At 52.2% G+C, this 19870-nt stretch overlaps 1 protein-coding gene across 9 annotated transcripts; it reads right to left on the bottom strand.

Annotated features, from left to right (window-relative positions):
* Positions 1–12622: 12622 nt before the first annotated feature.
* SMUG1 (single-strand-selective monofunctional uracil-DNA glycosylase 1) lies at positions 12623–18463 on the bottom strand. Of its 9 annotated transcripts, XM_007179498.2 has the most exons (5): positions 17642–17717; positions 16777–17048; positions 16256–16499; positions 14730–15028; positions 12623–13691 (listed from the first exon to the last, which is right to left on the bottom strand). In XM_007179498.2, the coding sequence occupies exons 4-5, from the start codon at positions 15015–15017 to the stop codon at positions 13164–13166; spliced, it is 816 nt and encodes a 271-aa protein (XP_007179560.1). In that variant the 5' UTR covers positions 15018–15028; positions 16256–16499; positions 16777–17048; positions 17642–17717; the 3' UTR covers positions 12623–13163. The 9 variants fall into 9 exon arrangements, with proteins under 9 accessions (XP_007179560.1, XP_007179559.1, XP_007179566.1 ...); XM_007179497.3 differs by lacking the exons at positions 16256–16499; positions 16777–17048 and adding an exon at positions 18385–18405; XM_007179504.2 differs by lacking the exons at positions 16256–16499; positions 16777–17048; positions 17642–17717 and adding exons at positions 17363–17399; positions 18385–18402.
* Positions 18464–19870: the final 1407 nt, after the last annotated feature.

Here is a 19870-nt window from a genome sequence, read left to right as displayed (position 1 = left end):
GCATTAGCAGTCTGCAGTTTACAAAGTGTTTTACAAGCCCTGAGTCTCCCAACACCCCTTGTGATGTAGGTAATATTACCCCCATTTATTACTATCATTATCATCAAGGATTCTATAATGCTTACAACCTGATAAGCACTTTATTCTCTTACTCCTGACAACAACTCTATTATCCCCATTTTACAGATGACAAGCTGGGGCCTAGATATCCTATGCGCCTACCCCTTTGCCTCATCTCTGATCTCTCCCGTCTTTGCTCAACCCTCTTTTCTATTCTCTCATCTCCTCTTGTCCTCCCTTGATTCCCCTCTTCCAATCATGCTGCCTCATTAAACTTCAACTTGGCATTTTGTTCACTCTCCAGGCACTTCCCCCCCAACAGTGACCTGCAGGACCTGGTGTGATTACAGATGACTGGCAGCCCCTTCATTGGGAGGGGCCACCTGACAGGGAGGGACCAAAAAGAAATCACATGGCAGTGGAAGTGAACTATGACAATGTCTTCAGAGATGCTGTTTTTTCCCCACATTCTTCTCCAAAAGACCTGAGATGATCTAGCATGTAAGACACATCAAACCGAACCATTAAAACACACATGAAAGGGCTTCCCTGGTGGCACAGCAGTTAAGAATCTGCCTGCCAATGCAGGGGACACGGGTTCAAGCCCTGGTCCAGGAAGATCCCACATGCCACGGAGCAACTAAACCTGTGCACCACAACCACTGAGCCTGCGCTCTAGAGCCCGTGAGCCACAACTACTGAAGCCTGCGTGCCTAGAGCCCGTGCTCCGCAACAAGAGAAGCCACCGCAAGGAAAAGCCCACGCACTGCAACGAAGAGTAGCCTCCGCTCACCACAACTAGAGAAAGCCCACGTGCAGCAACGAAGACCCAACGCAGCCAAAAATAAAATAAATAAATTTTTAAAAACTGTTTAAAAAAAACACACATGAAAGAGTAAGACAAGATCAACAAGTCGCGGTGAGAGAATGTCACCCAAAAAGGAAACCTACGGTTGGAGAATTACCACAGAGGAAACCAAAACTTAGCCCTCAGCTCTCAAACACTGAAAATAAATGAAACCAGGGAGTAGCTACAATCCTCACCTCCACCAGAACCCGTTCACCTGTTCATTGGTCATGAACTCAGCACCCACTGTGTGCCACAGATCAAAGACGTGATCAACGCCAAGGACACAGACTTTTCACTCTACAAGTTCAAGGAGGTTTTACCTGAGATGCGCTGGGCGTAGTTGCTGTAGAAGAACTGACAGGACTCTGGGCTGAATGAGGTGGAGAGCAGTGAGGACTGCAACGGTCAGAGGCCGTGGGACGCAGGGAGAGGAAGGGCCCACACAACGTTGTCCCAGAACTGAGAAACCGAGGCTGGGGTGTGTCAGCGGCAGCCCTTGGTTTCCTGCCCCTGAGCCCTTTCCTGAGTGGCCTATTTGGGACGAGGTCCCTGCCGGCCCGTTAATCCATCCACCTTGCACACCATGCTGGTGACGGCTGCTCCCGGCTACTTCTGCTCGTTAGCACATCAGCATGGGGATCATCAGGAACGAAAATAAATCAGATGAAAATAATATCCCATGCTCTCCCACAGAAAGAAAGTCTGCCCTCCATGTTGGCACAATTTCCAGCCTGCGGGAAGGGTGAGCACAAGTGAGCGTGACAGAGGACAGGGGCATGCAGGGAGGAAAGACATGGACCCCTGTAAGGGAAAACCCCAGATCTGTGCGGGGGGGGCACCCTTCCACAATCACAAAGATGCTACCCCTTCCCCAGCAGCCAGCAAAACAGGGCCTACACGTGTCTGTGGATGAAATACATACGTGTTAAACTTAAAAGCTGGTTCTTAGGAAGGCTGACACCTGGCCTGGCCAGCGCTGGAGGTACCTAAGTATATGGCACTGGTGATACGCCCGGGGCACCCACTCCAATGTCTTAAAACGCTTCAAGGGGTTGTGAGTGGCTGGTGTGGCTTAAAAGTGAAGCACAGGGGCTTCCCTGGTGGCACAGTGGTTAAGAATCCGCCTGCCAATGCAGGGGACACGGGTTCGAGCCCTGGTCCGGGAAGATCCCACATGCCACGGAGCAACTAAGCCTGTGCACCACAACTACTGAGCCTGCACTCTAGAGCCCAAGAGCCACAACTACTGAGCCCACACGCCTAGAGCCCATGCTCTGCAACAAGAGAAGCCACCGCAGTGAGAAGCCCGTGCACTGCAGCAAGAGTAGACCCCGCTCACCACAACTAGAGAAAGCCCGCGCACAGCAACGAAGACCCAACGGAACCAAAAATAAATAAATAAAATAAATAAATTTGTTTAAAAAAAAAAAGACTGCAGCACAGTCCTGGGCAGGCAGGTGGGTCTGAGCATTCACCAGCCCGGAGCACGCACGCTTCACCTGCTCAGCACCATGGAAAACTGGCCTCCTTTTTCCCCTCCCGCTCCCTTTCCTGAAGCATAGTTTGTCCTCATCAGGGACTCCTGGGTAAAATAATCTGGAGTTAGGACAGAAGTTCATTAAACTTCCCACAGAGCAAAATTAGCTCTTTCCCACTGTGGGGGAAAAAAAACACCACCACCCCTAGCTCCTCCCAAACCAGGCACCACAGTCACACCTTCAGAGCCTGACCAAGCCTCCAGTGAGTAACAGAGACGAACAAGACAACTCACAGAGCAGAGTCCCTCCCTGGTGGGCCAGGTAAACCAAGAGATGGCAAAGCCTTTCCTCCAAGCACCTCTTTCAATACACGGACCTCCCTTCCACGGCTCCCTAATGCATACAGAATAAACCTGCCTTCACGCCACAGCGCTGATTCCTCAGACCAACATTCAGAGCCCTCCTTAATACAGACCCATACTGAGCTGCTACAATTTCTCCCTCCTCCATCACCTCCCCTCCCCCAGCTGCTGATCCCCATACGCTTCAAGGAACATGTCCTGAACCATCCTGCTTCCAGCCCGTGTTGCCTGGAATGCCCTCTCCACCACTTCCTGGAGCTCCCATATGCTCATCAAAGCTCTCCCCATCCTCCTCCAGGGCAAATGCAAATCCCACCTTCTTTCACTCATGCAAGTTGTCTCCCTGCCCAATAGACGGGCCTCCTGGCTCTTGTTCACCCGTGTGCCTGGTACTGAGAGGCAGTCTGGGGAATGTTCATGGAATTGAGTGAAAACTCCACACCTGTTCCCAGCCAAGCTTTCTTTCCTGGGACTCACAGTGGTCTCAGAAATAAGGAGGCCAATCAGGGACGCAGAAAGGTTGAGGGAAGGAAAGACCTAGGGCATAAAGTAGGAAAGAAGAGAGTCCATGTTGGGAAGTCATAAGGAATGAGAGTGAAGAGATGGGAAAAGAAGGGAACAACTATTCAGGGGACGTTAGTTCAAACTTCTCGAGGGCAAGAATTGCATCATCTGTTTCCACTGGATCCCTTAGGGTCTTCCATTGATATTCTGCACATGGCGGGTTTAATCAGGTACTCAGTAAACATTTGTTGCTTGTTGAGAAGTGACCCAAAAGGCAGGGTAGGGTGGTATAAAGAGAACTCAACTATGTCTTGGGAGCCCTGACCACCTACTGGCAGTGGGACCTTGGGCAAGTCACTGTCTCTCAGGGTCTCAGATCTTCAGTCCTTTCTCACCCCAATCCTCTTTCCTTGGCTCCAAGACCAGAATGCTGAGCCTCGGGAGCCACTGTAGGTCCTTGAGCAGAGGTGGCATGAGGTGGGCAGTCTGGAGGGGAATGAAGCCGAGACCCAGAGAGTGGGTCGGAACCATCTAGATATGGGTCAACGAGAGTTCGCCCACCAGGGTAGCTGGGAATGAAGAAAAATGATCAAGCCAAGAGCCCCACACATGCCATGCCCAAATTTTCCTTGCTGTGATGTCTCAGCATTTTGGAGGAGTTTTTGCAACTCCACAACTTCTAAATATTGAAATGCTTGGACTCAGTCATTGGATGCCCTTTATCTTCTATCTGTTCTCACTCCTTAGGGGATCTCATTCAATGACATTGATGACCCCAAATTTATATCTCCAGCCTGGACGTCACCACGAAACCCAGACCTGTACATCCTTCTGCCTACCAGACACCTCCACTTGGTTGCTTAACAGGCATCTCAAACCTAACATGTCCAAACTGACTCCCCCGAAACCAGCTCCTCCTGTAGTATTCCCCAAATCTCCATGGTTCTGGTCACTCAGGCTAAATCCCTTGGTCTCATGCTGACTCCACTCTTTCTCTCACACCCTCCATCCAGCTCATCAGCAAATCCCTGGGCTCTCTGAAAAGTACACCCAGAATTTGACCACTCATCACCGCCTTCACTGCCACCTCCCTGGTCCAGGCCACCATCATCTCTTACCTGGTACTGCAATAGGCTCCTGCCTGGTCCCCCCCCACCCCGCCCTTGTTTTCTTAATCGAGTCTCAATAGAACAGTAAGAATTTTCTATACAAATACAAGGCAGATCATGTCAAACCTTCTGCCCTGCTCCAAACCTTCCAGTGACTCTCCATCTTACTCAGAGCTAAAGCTAAAGCCTCACGGTGGTTATCAGTCCCCACGTGATCTGGTTCCCATTACCTCTCAGCCCCACCATTCACGCTCCCCCTTATTCTCTCTGCTCCAGCTGTATCAGCCTCATCACTGTTCTCCAACAGTAGACACGCTCGCATCAGGGCCTTTGCCCTTGCTGTTCTCTTTGTCAGGAATGCTCTTCCCCCAGAAATCTGCATGGGCCCATAGCATCTGGTAAATGGCAGGCTCCATATGTTGGGGGCCTGAGCAGGGATAAGAAAGGGAATGAGGAGGAAGAGGAGATGATAATGGAGTCTGGTCCCTCATAAGAAACGGAAAGGTTCATCTTGCTTTCTCTGTCTTCCTCCTTATAGGGAACTTGCTCCACCCTGGTTCCTCAGGAAGCACCCCACTCTCCATCCCACCCTCAGGAGAGCCTCAAGCTCCAATGGCATCACATCCCTCCAGGACTCGTGGACCTCCTGAAAAGGAAACACCTCACTCCCCTGACGCTGAATGGGACAACCCTCTCTGCTCTGCTCCCAGAGGATGTGGGGAAGAATGGTCTCATCCAATCATTCACGCAGACACACTTATCTCCACCACAGTCCTGCTGGGCCTGAGCCCATCAAGTCCATCACCGCTCCCCCCTCTTCTTAACCTCTGCTTACTTTCCCTCCTCGGCCCTGCCTTGCTGCTCCCAATCATCAGACCCCCATTAGCACACACTGGAGGCAGGCTGAGGCTTGAAGGCTGGTGTGATGAGGCCAGAACAGCCCGGCCACGGGCCTCCGAGTCGTGGGGGAAGGCAAGTAGACTTGAGGGGAAGGCTTTGGGGGTGGGAGGCTGCAGAGGCCAGAGAGACAAGGAAACAAGCAAAGAGAATCAGAAGCTGTGATGAGATGGTGATCCAGAGGGACGCCGAGAGGGCATCGGCCAGAAAATGGGGGTCACACTCAGAAGCAGAAATGGGGAGAGAAGCAAGAGCCGACAGACGTCAGCAGCTGGAGACAGGGGGTGCGACAGAGAGTCTGACCCCCAGAGACAGACAGACGGACAGAGACAAACCAGAGGAAAGAGACAGAGAGACGCAGGAGCAAGACCGCTAGGCGGGGAGGGACGGCGGCAGAGGCTACCCAAAGAGATGGAGAGATGCACGTACAGACCAGAAGGCTGCAAAGAAGGCGAGAGAGAAAAAAGAGCGGAGGCGGGAGTGGCGGGAAGCGGCGGGCGCGGGGCGGGCGCAGCGGAGCGGGCGCGGGCGCCGGGAGCCGGCTCGTAAAAGCCGCGCCGAGCGGGGCAATTGACGCCAGAATCGCTGAGCTCCACAAAACGCTGCCCGCGCGGCTCGCCGCCGCACCCGCTCCAATCTCCAGCCTCATCGCCGCGCGGGCTGGTTATGCATTTAAATGTTATTTAATTGGATTGCGGAGGAGCTGGGGGCCAGAACGGCCTCCGCCCCCGCCATCCCCACCCCGCACACGCCGCGCGCCGGGGCTGCTGCCTCCTCAACACAAATCTGTTTTCCGAGTCACAGATTGCAGCGCACCCCCTCCCTACCTCCTCCCCCAGCCCGACGGCTCCCCTCCGCGTTTGGGCTCCTTCTTCTGTTCCCTCCTCCCAAACGGAGCCAGAGGACACTCAGAAAGACACAAGTCCCCGGAAGATGCGTGAAAAGGCAGAGGCTACACAAAAATATTCCAGACTCACAGAGACCCAATGGCAGCAAAAATGGGTCACACTGAATTCCACGAGTGTCCATCTGGGAGATTTTTCAAAATGCAGAGACAAGATCCCCAGGGATCACAAAAGTACACAAGTGCATGTAATACACTGGAGACCCACGCTCTGTAGGGAACACATCACCGTACCCCTTGGAATGGTTCTTACAAAGTGACACGACCACACAGGGGGGCAAGATCTTGCTAACTCAGTGACCTTCATAGACCTTCCTAAAGCTAGGTAAGGAGTAGAACGCACATTCACTCTCACACTCAGAGCAACCATCACACCCCAATCGCTCAACTGCGGTGCCTTTCCACGGTTGGAAGGCAAACCCTTTCTTCAAAGACTTGTTCTTCTCCCAGTGCGCAGCAGAAAGCATCATCGGACGAGGTTCTGAGAGGCAACTGCATCAGTCATCAAGTTTCTTAAAACTGAACAAAGAAACAAAACTGAGCCAAAATCACAACAGGTAGGCTTGAGGGTAGACACCGGGAAGGCCTTCCTCAGAAGACAGAAAGTTTGAGATCCCAAGGGGTGAGACTGGGCTTCTCCCCTATCAACTGCAATAAGAGACCCATTTCTGCAGCCTAGACTAGGAGTCAGCACCATCAAGGTAGATGGAAGGACAAAATGACCTGCTGAGGCATGTCCCCCACACACTCCCAACCAGCCAACAGGAAATTGCTGGCCTGAAATGATCAGGGTCAAGATGCTTCAATTAATGAAAATGGAAATGGCAACCCGGCTTGGCGCAGGCCACCACGGAGGACTGTTCTGGGCTCTCGGCCACCCCCTCTGCCAGCTGGGCATAGAGACTGACATCAGGCTGAGATCCTTGAGGAGGAGTTAGGGGCAGAAGAACAGGCAAGAAGATGTGCAGGAAAATTCTATTGCAGTTGTTTTGTTTGTTTTGTTTCTGACAGAATGAGGGCCAAAACAAGGAGAGAGAAAAGAAAAAGGGAGAGAAAGTTTCCCCAAATACATAATTCAACCTTGACTGGTAAGCTTGGGCTGGGGCCAGGCTGGCATAAAGACCTCTGAAGAAGAAAGCAATTCAGCCTCCCCCAAAGCAATTTATTTCTGTATCACCTGATGGTCATAGCTGGGACGTTTATCCATGTGTCTAACCTCAATGTCTTATGCTCCAACTGAAATTATTTCCTTCTTTGGGGCATTAGGAAAAAATAGAAAACAGCTGGCCTACATCCTACCAAACAGGAATATTTGGAGAATTGAGACCTAGTCTGGGCTGGGCCACAATCTCTATTCCCTCCCCCCATTCCACTCATCTTCTCTGCCCAGCAATGCCCAGGCTGAGTTTCTGGCCTTTTTTGCTTCAGCACCTGGACACCCCCTGACACACCTATTGCTGTTTTCCATCCCAGAGGTTCACAGAACAAGAGATCAGAAAGGAAGCCCCATTTCCCATCTCCCATAGAGCCACGCCCAATGCCTGGTTCCGGCCAATCCTGGCCCCTGAGCCCCTCCCCTCAACCTTGCCGTTGGGGCTGAGAAATTCTTGGGGCAATCTGACACCGTTGGGTGTTCTCCTTTTTCGAACACCCACGCCATGGAGGTGGCAAGATTGAGCAAGTGATGAGAGAACTTTCCAATCATTGCCCTCTCTCAGTGGCACACAGCTTCCTATCCACACTGAGGGCTAATCCCTTCCTCAGTCAGTGTGCACAGAGCACTGTGTTTAGAACTTGCTCACAGCACGTTTTCCGTTTGATTTATACTATAATTATATGCTTGTTATCTCCCAGCACCAGACAGTGAGCAACATGAGGGCAAGGAATCATCTAATTCACCTCTGTCACTCCCTACAGCGTCTAGCGTGGGGAATGGCACATAGCAGACATCAGTAAATGTTTGTCAAACTGGGAAAGGGAAGTCAAGGACCACACAGTGGTCAAACTCAAGACTCAGTCTTGGGACTTCCCTGGTGGCTCAGGGGTTGAGAATCCGCCTGCCAGTGCAGGGGACATGGGTTTGATCCCTGGTCCGGGAAGATCCCACATGCCGCCGAGCAACTAAGCCCATGAACCACAACTACTGAGCCTGTGCTGTAGAGCCTGCAAGCCACAACTACTGAAGCCCGTGCGCCTAGAGCCGGTGCTCCGCAAGCCACCGCAATGAGAAGCCCGTGCACCACGATGAAGAGTAGCCCCCGCTCACCGCAACTAGAGAAAGCCCGCACGCAGCAATGAAGACCCAACACAGCCAAAAATAAATAAATAATTAATTTTTAAAAAAAAGACTCGATCTTGCTTTAGGCCATCCTGTTTCAGTAAGAAAAAAAAACAGGAAGCGCCCCTTTCCTCCCCAACACACTCCATCCTGCAGAGTCTCAGAAGCACTCCCACCCCAAGCACAGCTTGGTTTCTATCAAGTTGAGTGTGTGTAATTGTGTGCATGTGTGTGCGCATGCATACATGTTGGAGTAGGACCTTGAAGACCCCATCACTCCTCTGAACCGGAATTCGCGTCACCATCACTGGGCAAACACAACAAACTCTGGAGATACTCATGTTACTGGATGGGCACCCTGGGGTAGATCTCCAAACCCAGATGCGAGCACCCAGATGTGCATTCGTCCTGGACACCTACTTTGTGCCAGGTGTGGGGTTACATACGGGGAAAGGAATATGACCCTCTCCTTGCCTTCAGGGCATCCAGTGCAATCCTGTCTTCACCTTGGCTGCATAGCCACAGCACAAAGAGAAAAATAGATGCGAGGCTATACTTCAGACCTCCCTAATCAACATCTCTTAAAGTGGAGCTGGGACGCTTGGCTTTTTTAAAACCTCTACAGGTGAATTGATTCACAGTTCTATCCAATAGAACTTTCCACGATGATGGAATGTTCTGTATCTGCATCATCCAATCAGTAGCCACTAGCCATGTGTGGCTATTGAGCACTTGAAATATGGCAAGTGACTGAAGAGTTGAATTTTTTATTTTGCTTAATTTTAATTAAACAGCCACACATGGCTAGTGGCCAACATATTAGACTGCAAAACTCTTGATCCCAAATCACTTCAATTTGGCTTTAAAATACTTTTCACAACATTGGTGGTGGGGGCGGTTTGCCGCACCGTGCGGCTTGCAGGATCTTAGTTCCCTGATAAGGGATCGAACCCCAGCCCGGGCAGTGAAAGCACCTGAGTCCTGACCACTGGACTGCCAGGGAATTCCCTTACAATATTGTTTTGTAGCAGCTGACATCACCATTCACTGTGGCCCAGGAGAAAACAATGAGCTTCCCCTCCCTAAGGACACTCTCATTTGTACTGAAGAAACTGTTCTAAAATGGACTGGGGGGTAGGGGCCAGTCTGGTATATTAAGGCCTATTAGCCAGCTAAGCCACCACACCAGCCTCCATGCCCAGACTGGAGGAAAGGCACTGAGTACCCATTTGTTAGAGGTTGACATTGGTCAGGGAAGAAAAAGCGGTGACATGATTTTAGGTGCCTGTTATGGACTGAATTGTGACTCCCCCAAATTCCTATTGAAGCCAAGTTAAACGAGGTCATAAGGGTAGGTGGCACCTTAATCCAATACGACTGGTGTCCTTCTAAGGAGAGAGATACCAGGGAGGTGCACACAGAGAAAAGGCCATGGGAGGACACAGCGAGAAGGCAGGCGGCCATCTGCACACCCAGGAGAGAGGCCTCAGGGGAAACCAAACCTGCTGACATCTGCGTCTTGGACTTCCAGCCTCCAGCACTGTGAGAAAATAAATTGTTCAAGCCCCCCGGTCTGTGGCATTTTGTTATGGAAGCCCTAGCAGACTAAAATGCTGCCCTTGGGAAAAGGCAGGCCCAGGACCCTATTCAGCCTCTCCCTGAAAAGATGTACCCCAAGAATTGAGGGCAACAACCCTCTAGAAGCCAGATCCAGCAGTGACTCTGCCACATCTAAGTCTTCAAGTCATCATCTTGGTCACTACTATTCAAGAACCTCTACGCACTGCCCAACCCTACCTCCACGACCTCATGATTCTCACCCCAATGCTAGGCTTTCACCCCAACCAACTCTATCCCCCTGAGACATCTTCCCTACACACTAATCCCCTCCCTTCCCATTCCTGACCCCACTGCACCTACTCTGCCTCCTATATGGCTTGCTCCTCCATCCCCCATCTGTTGGGTGTTTTAAGTGCGTGTTCTGTGCATCTGATTTCCTTCACTGGACTGCAAATTCTCAAAGATTAGTCTAGCATTTAAGACCTTTCACAAGCTGGCCCCAACTTAGCTCTCCACCTTGTTCTCCCAACTGGGCCAAGTCAACATTAATCTACTCGCCAGCCCTTGAACAGAACAATGCTCTTCTCTAAGCTCTCTGAAACTTTCCCAGTCTCTAAAGCCACCTGAAGTGCCACCTCCTCCAGAAAGCTCTCCCTGACTACCTTAGCTAAATACATAAGAGAACAATGGCTCCTATCTCTGTGCAATTACTCCAGTGCCCAGTTCTAGTGCTCTAACTGGGGCAATAACTACTTAGAAAGAGAGGAAAGGAGTCTAAGGAACATGGGGGTGCAAAACTGTAATGTAATTCTGATGCCAACCACCCGGAGTTAGCACAGACTCCTCAGGTTTAAGGGCAGAGCCCCCAACAAGACTGCCTTCACTGTAGATGCCAACTTCAAGTTTGGAGGTCCCCAGGCCACCTGCACTGCTGACTAACTGGCTACAAATTCAAGGGTTCCCACACCCTCCTCAGGCTCGATAACTTGCTAGAATGACACAGAACTCAGGAAAGCACTCCACTTATAATTACAGTTTTATTATAAAGGATACAAATCAGGACCAGCCAAATGAAGAGACACATAATGCAAGACGTGGGAGGCTCCCAAACAGTTTCCACGTCCTTTCTCCCCCAGAGTCAGGACACATCACCCTCCTGACACATCCATGTGTTCACCAACCAGGAAGCTCACCCGAAGCTTCCATGTCCAGAGTCTTTATTAGGGTTTCATTATGCAGGCACAAGTGATTGAAATCATTGACCACGTACGTGGCTGAGCTCAGCCTCCAGCCCCGCCTCCCCTCTCTGGAGCGCAGGCTGATATCACCCGGCTTGAAGCCCCAGCCCTCTAATCACACTGTTGGTCTTTCACGCATGGTCGGCCCTCCTGAGTCAAATTTCAGCATAACCTCAAGTGTGGTCTGAGGGTCACACCATGGATGACAAACTCCCAGCACTTGGGAAATTCTGAGGATCTAGAGGCTCCCTCCCAAGAACCAAGAATGGAGGCCACTCAAATTACTTATTATACAATGGGGGGGACACATATTAAAAATCTTACTAATTTTGAGGGCTTCCCTGGTGGCACAGCAGTTGAGAATCTGCCTGCCAGTGCAGGGGACACGGGTTCGAGCCCTGGTCTGGGAAGATCCCACATGCCACGGAGCGACTAGGCCCATGAGCCACAGCTACTGAGCCTGCGTGTCTGGAGCCTGCGCTCCGCAACAAGGGAGGCCACGACAGTGAGAGGCCCGCGCACCGCGATGAAGAGTGGCCCCCGCTCGCCGCAACTAGAGAAAGCCCTCGCACAGAAACGAAGACCCAACACAGCCATAAATAAATTTAAAAAAAAAATCTTATTAATTTTGAGAGCTGGAGATGACCTGTCCTAGAAGCTAGAGTCCAACCATGTGTTCCTTATTAAGCTGGTCTCTGCCCCCAACTGAATTCACTCTCCCAGCCCTCACTAAAGGGGCAGCCATTCAGCAGACGTAAGAAGTGAGTCAGCTGGAGATACCAGGCTCCCATCCACCCATCACAGTGCCCCAAGTAGCAGACAAACCACTGGACAGGCCCCTAACAGAGACCCTGCAGCTTTGGTAAGGCAATTAGAGACTGTTCATACCACCCCCAGCTACCCAAGAGAACCCTCTGCAAACAGGAAGAGGTAAGAGATGGGAAAATATAAACTACCACCTTCTACCCCTGACATGCAGGAGGGAAAAAGAGCCAACACAAAAGGGTTTAGGAGCTTTTAATGCTTAGATGGAAAAATCACAGGCTGGGTTTGTCATAAAGTCATTAGTCCATCTCTGGTGGGGCAAGAATCTGCCCGTCACTCAGGCTATAGCTGGAGGCCCAGACCCCTACCCCCACCCGGGTCTTTGGGTCAGAGGGGCTTCCTGTGTAGTGCAGTGCAGTGCCTCCCCAACCTGGGGGCAAGAAAGCTAGAAAAGGTGTAATGAGCACCCACGTGCCAGGCACTACGCAAGGCACTTTTAAGGGTTATCTCAGTTAATCCCCACACCAGCCCCACGAGGCAGGGACCCCATCTTATAGATGAGGATCCTGAGGCTTGGAGAGGTCAAGCAACTTGTCCGAAGTCATAAAGTTCACAAGTCTCAAAGCTGGGAGATGGAAATCCAGGTCTTCTGGCCGTTCCCACGCTGCCACACTGAATTGTCTCTCTCTGACGCAGCCTGTCTCCCGTCAGAAGTTCACTCTCAGCAGCCATGACGCACGCTTTGTCCTGGTCCCTGTGAGGCAAGGGGTGAGCTGAAGGAAGCCATTCTAGGACGACGGGTAGGGATCCTGGTAGGATCTTTTCTCTAAAACAGCAAATATGACCTCGGAAGTCACTGTTCAGGTCACTCTCCGCCAAAGAGAGGCTCCAGGGAAAGACTGAGGTAGAGCAGTTTGCAGGTGCTGGCTCTCTGTGGAGCTGGGTACCACAGACCAACGAAGCAATGCTCAAAGGAAGGTGAGGTGGGCAGGAATCGGGAGGGCAAGCAGGAGTAGTGTCCAAACTGCCGCGGCAGATCCCAGCAACCAGGGAGCCGAGGGGGACCTTGTCGCTCCAGTCCAGGAGGCGCGTGGCCATCTGCTTGCCCCGAAGGACCCAGGGGACCTTGAACACGTCCTGTGCCGGCCACAGGGGCGCTCACTTCGTTAACAGCGGCAGCAGCCCCAGCTCGTTCAGTCTCTCCTTGGCCACCACCTCCCAGCCCTTGTTGGCCTGCGGGTTGCGAGGGGATGGGTGCAGGAGCCCCTCCACCTGGACCTCGGGCATCAGGCCGGCCAGAGCTCGCCGCGCCCGCTGCTCGGCCAGGCGGCCCACGCCCACCACCAGCCGCACCCCCAGCAGCTGCACCTGCCGGCACAGGGCCGCGTCACAGACCCCAAGGAGCTGCTCTCGCTGCTTGGCCGGCAGCTCGGCGGGGGTGAGGTTGCGCCCGCTGGGAGCCAGGAGGAGCAGAGGACACAGGTTGTGGACGAAGCAGTGACGGAAGAAGACCTCGGGCTGTCCACAGAGGTTCCGGAAAAAGCCCCAGAACCGGGCACCACTCACCTCGGACTGAGGGCACTCCAGTCCCAGCACTGGTCGCTTGGGGTGCTCTTGGGGAGGGGTCTGCACAGGCCCCCCAATGCCCAACCAGTCCCGGACTACACTCACTTCCCCAAAGGGCACCTGTGGGGAAGGAGAGACACACCAGGGCTTCAGACTGGAGACCTGACGCCTGGGCTCTGAACCAACCAGCCCCTCTCCACCCTCCAAGAGGATCTAGCTGCGCCCCACTCACCCCCAACTCCAACCACCTTCACCCAAGGGCCTGGGACAAGGATTCCTGGCCCTTGGTTTGAGCCTGTCCCTCTTTCTCCAATTGTTCATGTGGCTTGCGGTCCAGGAGGAGCTATTTGTTTGCCTCTACTCCACGAGCCCTTGGGACCAGGTACAGGAAGCGCATGGGGGATATGTGGTCCCACAGAGGGCGTGATGGGTGGCAGGGGGGACAGACAGATGGCCCGAGACAGAAAGGCGGCCAGAGCTAGAGGAGGCACAAGGACAGGGCTGACCACTGCTCTCTGGGTGCCCTCTCAGCCCCAAGCCTCAAGCTGTCGTTTCCATCGATCATCATGGATCACCTTTCAGTCCCCAGTTGGGATCAATAAAAGCGATTGAGCCTCCTGCCCTGAAGCCTCTTCCCCTCCCCCACCCGCCGAGCACCGCACTGAGGGGCAGTCACTCATCTGCAGGTCCGAAAGGGAAGCACGCAGGCCCTGGAGTCTGCTCTGTTCCGAAGCTCTCCTCAAGCTAAGAAGCAGAACCCGGGTTGCCGGAAAGTCCTGCATCTCTGCCCTACCCACCCCGGTCAACCAGTCTCCCCACGGACCCCATAAGTCCTGCTCCCTCTCCTGACCCCAAGCACGCTCTAGGGAGAGGGGAGATCCGGCAGGGTAAGGAAAGGATGGGGCTGGCGGAAGGAAGGGCTCTCAGAGGCAATTAGTGGACAGCTCACAGGGGAAATGGAACTACCATTAATGTGCTTGGTTAACTAGGGGCAGCGAGGCCGGGAGAGTGTCTGAGACCAGAGGAGCCAGTGTATGGCGGGGGTGGGGGGGGCCCACACACGTCCACAGCCGTGCACAGGCTCCCCACAGCACGCGCAGCCAAGCATCCACCCTGAAGCCTCCCCCTCCACCCAACAGGAGAAGCCGACCTCTTTACCCCAGTCTGGGCCATGCCGAAGGGTCCTGGGTTCATGCCCAAGAAGAGCACTTGCTTGGGCCCCTGGCAGTAGCGGGTCACGTAGCTGCGATGCGGCTCCCACGCATACTCCACCGGATTGTAGACGATGCCCACAGGCTCAGAAAACTGCAGCTGCTTCAGCTCAGCGTTAAGCCGGCGCTCCTCCTCCAAGAAGCCCTCGGCCGAGCTTCGAGGGGAGGGCTGGGGCTCCACCAGGGCACCCCCCTCATGGAGGGGCCCCGGTGGGAAAGCCTGGGGCACAGCCATGCCACTGTTACCTGGAAAAGAGATGGACGGAGGCCCCAACAGCCCCAGTCATAGCGTGGGAGGGATCCAGGCTGGCCAGGGCCCCTACTACCACCTCCTGGGCTCAGAAGAGACCGTCAGTCACCCCCAACGTCCAGGCAAGCCCTCACTCATCTCAGCTCCTGGTAATGAAGGGCCCTTCCTCTCCTGGATTCAAGCATCCTCCCTCTTCATATATTACCTGGTGAGCATAATCTATAACCACCAATCATCCCCCACTCCAAACCTCCTTTCCATCAGGCACAGGTTTTGAGTCACTAGTTCCTAGGCCATGCCTAGGTTTTCAATAAATATTTACATGGCAAACTTTCAGCACCTAAAACAAGCCCAGCCAGGAGAGGCTGTGTCCTGGAAACCAGTGTGCTGAAGGATGGGATGCAGGTGCACAGCCACAGCCCAGAGACTAATTACAGAGCTGATTACAACAGCTTCCAGGTGGTGAGCAACTGCTCTGTACCAGGTACCCCTCACTGCTGTGCACAACCACCCCACAAGGTGGGTATTACTGTTCCCAGGTTACAGGTGAGAGAACTGAGGCTTAGCAAGATCAAGCAACTTGCCCAGGGCCACACACTTAGCAAATAATGAAGCTGGGATTTGAACCCAAACCATCTGACTCAAGGCTGTGCACATCACCATCTACACCCATCTTGCCTTAGACGGTTCGATCGGCCACCCTGCTAATCCTACAACCCCCCAACCCCAGCCCAGCTTCTTGCCCACGTTCAAGAATCCTCAGTGGTGAGTGAGACGATTACCAGACTCACACTAGACTCCTACAAGCTACGTAACCATGGCCAGAGCCTCAGGTCTCCTCCCCCAAATACTAAGAAAAACAATATCCACTTAAAAATATTGATATAAGAAATGGAATGAGATATTGTGTGTAAAGGGTGGCCCGGGGGAGGTAGAAGGGGAAGGGAAGAGGACGAGAAAGAGGGAGGGGGGCAAGGAGGAAGAGGGAGCACCCCAGCGAGCTCTGTAACCCACAGAGGCCATTCCTTCCAATCTTCCTTCTAATCACTCCCGTGCAAACCCAGTGGTCCACCCTGACCTTTCCATTCACACTTTCAAAACGCCCTTCCTACCTCAACTCCCAAAACCTTGCACATGCTATTTCTACAAACCCAATTTTTCACAGACCCCTTGAGTGAAGCAGGACTGTGAGTCCCCTAGCCCTCCACACATCCAAATCATACCTCCCCTTCCAGATGCAGCTCGAACTGTCCCTTTGGTAAAGCCATCCCTCTTCGGGACGCTGCAGCATTTGCTGTACCTTCCCAGCCTCACCCAACCCAAGTAGGGCTGGCGTGAGGCCTGGGGATCTGTATTTTAAACAGGCTTCCTCAAGTGATGCTGATTGTTGGTGACGGCTGAGAACCACTGCACATCACCATGGTTAGTTGCTTCTTCATGAATTCACGCCTGGCCTCCCGGACTAGACTTGAGGCAGATCAGAGAGGAGACCCTGTTTAATTTTCCTCCATAGCTCCAAGGTCCTAGATTTTATTAGGCAGTCAACAAACACTTGCTCAGCTGTATCCATACCATCTTTTTTCAATCCTGTTTACAACTACCTTCTGGGAGTTCCCTGGTGGCCTACTGGTTAGGATTCCAGGCTTTCATTGCCATGGACCAGGTTCAATCCCTGACTGGGGAACTGAGATCCTGCAAGCTGTGCAAGACAGCCAAAATAAATTTAAAAAATAAATAAAACTACCTTCTACCAAGGAGCCTTTCCTGATGGACTCCTCTCCACTTCTACATCCTGAGTTCACTCAAGGCTCAGCTGCCTGCTTTGCCCTCTGCTTGCTTCTGAGGGCTTGCCAGGCTCTGGCATGTTTCCATCACATCTGGGCCTCCCACAGGGCAGGGACCATGGTTCTTCTCCCTCTCAACCCCTTGCCCAGGTCAAGAGTAACCTCTTCCCCCAGATGGGACCTCAAGGTTGACACAACAGCTTGATCCATCAACCTGTTCTCTGACCCTAGCCTAGGGAAAGTGGGAGAGAGAGAGAGAAAAAAAAATCTTAAATCCACTATACCCCAATATAAAATAAAAATTAAAAAAAAAAATCAGGGCCAAACTTAGGAAATCCTTCCCTAGACTGATCTCAGAAGTCTTTAACTGATCTGTCTGGGTGGCTACCCACGGCCAATTGAACTCAAACAAAAGCTGAGAAGGGAGCTGTGGAGAACTCAATTGTCTCAGGGGCCCTTGCTTTGCCATCTCCCCACACAGTGCCAACATTAGTAGATTGGCTGCTCCAAGTCTGGGATCTCTCTCAGGCCTTAAGTTGAGCCTACCTTTGATCTTTAGGGACCCACGCTGAAGACAGCAAGGCTGGGGGTACACAAAAGAGTGACAAGGTCTTATTTTCAGTGTTCCAGAATTTCAAAGCCTGACCGGATGGCAAGAGCTGCAGGCTATGTGTCAACTGACTCAAATTCTAGTCCTGGTTTTATCTCTAAGGTTCTCTTAAGTCATTTAACTCTCTTCTCTATGAAATAAAAATCACAAATTCCATCCAACCTACCACCAGCTGTTAACTCATTTATACTTTTCAATATTTATGAGTCTCTTACATGATAAGCACTGTGGTAGTCTCCTGGTGGGGAAGAAGTCCAAAATGAATAAAATGTAAGCCAGGCTCATAAATGACTGTGACAAGACAGATAAACAATTGTTATACACTGTGATACACTGTGATTCCAGCTTTAATGTCCTGAACAAAACACCATGAAAGCCCAAAGGAAACACCTGGATGTCCTATCTGAAGTCACCCAGGGCCAGAGACTTAAGAAAGGCAGATACTTTCTAAATGACAGTGTCATATTACATTAAGTACGAAGGAAATGGAGGGTGACCCACCGATAAGTCTGGCCACCCAGGCTCTCTGACACTAAACCCAGCAAGTGCAGAAGGAATCCAAGACACTATCCACTCCCCTGTCCCTTGGGGGCACTCCAGGAATCCACAGGGACAATCAGCAAATCCTTAAACCAATAATGATAACAATAATAATAATGGAGCATGGACACAGAAACAACATTTCATCTCTCCTCCTAGTTCCGAGGGGGCTGACGGCTAAGCTCCACAAGAAATCTCGACCTCCGCCCGCGGGCTCCGCCCGACGGGAAAGCCTCGTCTCCGCAGGCCCCCCGGGCGGCTCCATGGGCTCGGCTCTCCCTGCGCCGGGCGAGCCCCTGACGGAGCAAGGGGCCCCGAAACACAGACATCCCGACTTCCCGCCTGCCACCCACGGGGAGCCAGGGGAGCTCCCAGCCCGCCCCCAGAGCCCCAAGTTCCCAGACTCCCACTCCCTCACCTGGTCCGGCGCCCCATCCGGTTTCCGGTTCCTTTCCCCCGCCCCTGGGCGCGGAGGGCTGTGGGAGTTGTAGTCTACTTTGTTTAGGGAAGGAGATTGGCGTAGCTGAGGCCACTTCCGCCGGAAATACTCAAATTCCCGGAAGGTGTGCTAAATTAGCCCTAAGTGACGCTGGGGATTGTAGTTTATTCTTTACAGCGGGGCTAAATCCTGAAGACTTGAAAAGTGAGAAGCCAAGCTCTGTAAGGATCTTGGAGATCCTGGATTCTAGCCGTAAAGGGCATCACCTTTCCAAAAGTTCATCCACAACACTTTTCCCAAAGGGATTGTCAATCAAGGAGCTTCAATTATCTGCAATCTCTCAACTCACCTGAGTATTAACAATGGCTACAGACCATTTCTAGCCCTCCTTCTGCCCCAGGTATGAGACCTCTCCTTTGCAGCTCTCCAAGGACTATATATAGAACATCCACGGAGGCACTTCTGGCATCTCTAACAACTCCTTAGTAATGACTTTGAGACTCTTGCATCCCCCATTACTGTCCAAGCCCCTGTCTCCATGGCTTTACCATTTCAGTTCTCTCCCGACTCTGCTCTGCTGTCTACCCAGCTCTATGACCTCCCATCCTTCCCAATCCTCCCCCTCGAATACTCTGTCCAGCACACCTTCCTAGACAAATTTCATGGCCTCATCTAACAGTTCATTCCCTCCCACCTCCCCAACCCAATACTAATATCCAAAGCTGTCCCACTCCTAGCTTTGTTCTTGTCCTGTCTCTGGATCTGTTTCTGTGTCTTGACTATAATATTTTCATTAGACTGTAAACACCATAAGTCCTGTTATCCTGTAGATTCCTCTCATCCCCCTGCCCTGAATACTCCAGCACAGCCATGACTGAGACCAGGGAAAAGCAGTCTCCCTGCAGGTGGAGACCAGTGAATCCCAGAACAGGAAGAGGTGAGAGAACAAGGATGCTACCCCCTTCCCTAGCCTCCCCTACTCTCCTACCAGCAGACAAAAACTTAAAGGATGGAGGAGGAGCTTCAGGGAACTGTGAGCAGTGACCCTCTGAACCACAGGTGAGAAACCACCCCTACCCTTGCAAGACTTTGGAAACTGAATTAATCATCCACCTCAACAAATTCCATTATTTCCTGAGCTTTCATTTGTGCCAGATTCTCTCCCTCTCTGTGTCTTTGACTCTCTCTGCCTATGTAAATGTATCTCTATCCCTAGTCTCTTGTATAGCTGTGTATCTCTGTGTGTCTCTCTCTCCCTCTGTGTACATCTACCTCCCTATCTCTGCTTTTTTCTCTGGAATGAGTGAAATAAGAATATCCTGGGGACTTCCCTGGTGGTGCAGTGGTTAAGAATCTGCCTGCCAATTCAGGGGACACAGGTTCGATCCCTGGTCCGGGAAGATCCCACATGCCGCGGAGCAGCCAAGCCCATGCGCCACAACTACTGAAGCCTGCGCTCTAGAGC

This window comes from Balaenoptera acutorostrata, chromosome 11, assembly GCF_949987535.1.
Source record: "Balaenoptera acutorostrata chromosome 11, mBalAcu1.1, whole genome shotgun sequence".
Classification (NCBI taxonomy): Eukaryota; Metazoa; Chordata; class Mammalia; order Artiodactyla; family Balaenopteridae; genus Balaenoptera; species Balaenoptera acutorostrata.
The sequence above is the reverse complement of the archived record's forward strand: the minus strand, read 5'-3'. Positions and strand labels throughout refer to the sequence as shown.

Coding starts and splice junctions, on each gene's coding strand:
- SMUG1 (XM_007179497.3), bottom strand. CDS start 17,711: ATGAGCCTGGCTTACATTTTATTCATTTTGGACTTCTTCCCCACCAGG. Junction 15,029..17,641: donor ACTACCACAGTGCTTATCAT/GTAAGAGACTCA, acceptor TCTCTTTTCCAG/GTAACAGTGGCATGGCTGTG. Junction 13,692..14,729: donor TCGGCATGGCCCAGACTGGG/GTAAAGAGGTCG, acceptor CCTTCCCCACAG/GTGCCCTTTGGGGAAGTGAG.